Source organism: Arachis stenosperma, chromosome 1, assembly GCF_014773155.1.
Source record: "Arachis stenosperma cultivar V10309 chromosome 1, arast.V10309.gnm1.PFL2, whole genome shotgun sequence".
NCBI lineage: Eukaryota > Viridiplantae > Streptophyta > Magnoliopsida > Fabales > Fabaceae > Arachis > Arachis stenosperma.
In genome coordinates, this window is record NC_080377.1 from 14531545 (window position 1) to 14535068 (window position 3524).

The 3524-nt window shown below is 42.0% G+C and overlaps 1 protein-coding gene across 1 annotated transcript; it reads right to left on the bottom strand.

Moving 5' to 3' along the window:
* Nucleotides 1-2105: 2105 nt before the first annotated feature.
* On the bottom strand, nucleotides 2106-2450 carry LOC130975890 (uncharacterized). The gene has a single exon (XM_057900610.1). It carries the CDS (start codon nucleotides 2448-2450, stop codon nucleotides 2106-2108), a length of 345 nt encoding a protein of 114 aa, XP_057756593.1.
* Between the last annotated feature and the right edge of the window lie 1074 nt (nucleotides 2451-3524).

Sequence of the window (3524 nt, forward strand, 5' to 3'; positions counted from 1 at the left end):
GCGTTGTGTAACCGAGGCCTACACTCGGGAAATATTCTATTTGTTTGTTCCCATTCTTGATAGGGCCTATGCAATGAGGGTGGTTGATTCTGAAGGCAACGATTTGCATTTTATCCATACCGTCTCTCGATACGGCACTCCGGGGAAAGATTGGCGTGTTATTGCAACGTCTGAAATGAGCGAGGTCCGATGCACATGCATGAGAATGGAATGTTCCGGGGTCCCTTGCGAACATATAATTCCGGTGCTTGTTCTTAGCAATGTTCATGAGATCCCCAGGTCTCTGATATTGCCGAGAAGGACCAATGATGCAAAAGTGGTGGCGGTGCAGTTGATGGGTGTAATTTGGGATTCTGTCCAACTAATACAACACTGGTGCTTGATGGATTGGTACTGAAAAGTGTGCAAAATTGCATGTCACGGCAATGAAAAGTTCCAGTTTGCAAGAGACATTGCCATGCTGATGCTGAAGCACTTCGAGAACAAAGATGCAGCCGACACCAGTTTTCCATCCGAGGGGCCATCCAATGAAGGTGGCAGAGCGTTGGCACGGAATCCACGCAGGCGGAAGACAAAAGGTAATGGTGCTAACGGTGGCAAGAAAACCCAGCAATGTCATTTGTGCCAGAAAGTTGGACACAATAGGACGACATGTCCGGACCGCCGCACAATAAAGTCATCTAGGGCAGTTGCAGATGACCTGGATTTGATGGACTCTGAAATGGTGGGTTAGTTGTTTTTAAGATGATCTAGTTAACATTTATGCCTTGATAAATTGTTCTACTCATTTGGTTTTTCCCCAGAACCTGCTCATCCGTTACCGAAGTTACTAAGAGGTCGTGAACCCTGGAACGAATACTTTCACATCTCTGCATCACCTTTTTCGGCACTGTGCAGTGAGTTCTCGCCGACGTCGGATTTCAATCGAATCGTTCTTGGTGGACCACGGCACGATACGGTGGCGACATCGACTCGCGCGGAGGGATCAGGTGCACATGGTAAACGGAAGTTGTCTTCCTGCGACGCCCCCGCGTCTAGTAACTTGCGTCATTATCAGTGTGTTGCTAACAAAGTTATATCCGTTGCAGCCGGCCCATCGATTGGGCAGCTACGGAAGGCCCTTGCGTCAATTGAAGGTTGTGTATCCCAGCTCAAGAAGGAGAAAGAGGAGCTCAGGACTCAACTAGGAGAAATTATTCAATAGCTGGCCAATATTTTGCTGGAGAGGACAAGCCTGATAAAATAAGGGGCAGTACCGCAAAGGGATGGAGACACCGTAACACGACCCCACCCCCGCATTGTATGTTACTCAGAATAGACTGTGATATTATACTATTCAGATCTGTTTGTTTGTTTTGACTTGGCCTATTAGCTAAGGAATTATGAAATACTGCTTTTATCGAAGGTTTTGCGTGTGTGCATCTTTAAAACATAGTGATAATGAATCGTTTCACATATACCGTTTGCCTTCCCCACGACTTGTAATAATTTGTGTATAAGCGCATACTTAAATTATATCATCATCCAACAAATCTTCCATACCAGATTAAACTTAGATTTATCCACGCACAAAAAAATAGACATAATAAAAATATATTCCATATGAGGATAACCATGCGTAAATTCTTAACAAAATAAGAGATAATGCTACATACTGTAACACCAGATACAAGAAGCATAAACAACAAGCTTGAACAACACAAATCGCTAAATAGATATTTTCATTCAAATACAAACGACTCCAAGAACCCCCGCACCTCGTAAGTGACCAGGCATTGCACATACGAAACACAGGACAAATCTTCCATAACACCTATGGTGCCTCGGGTAGAGCAACTGGTGGACCGACAAACCTTGGGTTGTCCAGGATCCGACGGTTTAACCTCTATCCACCAAGGCTCGAATACCTGCCTGAAGACCTCTCTGCACCTTTCGACCGCCCTAGAAGCACTTATAGTTTCAAAAAATTCAAGTGCCCTTCGCATGTGCCCTTCGTTTTCCTTGCCAAGAGACAGTAGCAGCATCGCAAACAAGTAACAGGCTTCAACATCGCCACCTGTTGCAGCCATAATCAGGGTGTCCGTTCCACTGATGCAGTGGCCAATCTAGACGAAATCAATCATCCCCACCCAAAGCAAGACAACTGGATTTCCTGCTTCTGTGAAACAATCTAGGAAACTCTTTTTGGGATGGTCATAGTAATATAAAAAGGATGCAATCGGTAACTCCAACATCGACGTGTGCTTATAAACAGCGTCGGACCTCGCTGCATCCAGAAATAACTTGCAAGTCGCCTGCATGTTGAACAGATCCTTAATCGAGTTCGATGCAACCTTCGTGGCAGTCCTCACCCATATATCGCGAGGAAGAATATTACTCGGACATTCGTATGCATCAGCTACATTGCTTTTCTTTCTATTCTTCTTGGATGTTCTAGCCATTTCCAGCATTCGTATGCATCGGCTACGTTGCTTTTCTTTCTGTTCTGCTTGGATGTTCTAGCCATTTCCAGCACTTTGAGCGGGGGGGGGGGGGATATCAAGAGGATAGAGGACCACCAACACGTTTTGTGTTTCTACTATATCCTTTTTAATGTTAAATATATATTGTCATTTCAAATTACGGTTCAATACCTCGTACGTTTATTTACCGATTGTTCAGGATAAGACCAGTTAATTAATAGAGAAGAAATGCTTGTTATTATTAACTAGTTGAGTAGTTAATTTAATAATACTGTGCTAACCTATTTAAATGCTTTGGTTTTACAAAGCAATAATTTAATGCTGACTGTTCATGTACTAAGTGGTTTAATCGACTTTAGGGTTCTATTCTTCTTAATTTAATTGTTTAATTTAATTACTCATTGAATAAAAGAAGTACATTATTTAAACATGTTAAAAGTGATTAATTTATTTTTTTAAAACTTAAATGTTTGATAAAAAATTTAAAACAAGCTAATTACAAAAAAAGAATATGAAACAACTTTCCACTTTACACAAGTAACGCACAGTTAAATATTCAATGCATAGGAAATGTAAACCCTGATATATATATATATATATATATATATATATATATATATATATATATAGACACACACACACATTATTGACAAAACCTAACCTTTAAAACCATTCGTCAGTTTTTCTCTGCCGTAACTCCTTCTCTAACTTTTTTGCCTCTCCATCTCCCTCTCCTTCTTTCTACTACCCTCTTCTGCTATCATTGCCTTTTGACAGACCGCCACACTCATCTCATCACACGGCGTACACTACACACTCTCAAACTTACCTCGTAAGGAAGATTTCACGTTGCACACTTGAGAACAACCTACCCAGAGGAGAACCGTCGTCGCCCAAAGAAAAATCATTGCTTAGGGTCCTTGTCGTCAGCCATACGTCGCCGTCTTCTTCTGAGAAAATGTCGCATGAATCCATCACGGACCACGTCATTAGTCTCGATGACCTCGCGGAACTGTCGATTGCCTAAGTTTTACCTCGCGTCGTAAAGCAAAGGTTAACCAG

Coding starts and splice junctions, on each gene's coding strand:
- LOC130975890 (XM_057900610.1), bottom strand. CDS start 2,450: ATGCTGGAAATGGCTAGAACATCCAAGAAGAATAGAAAGAAAAGCAAT.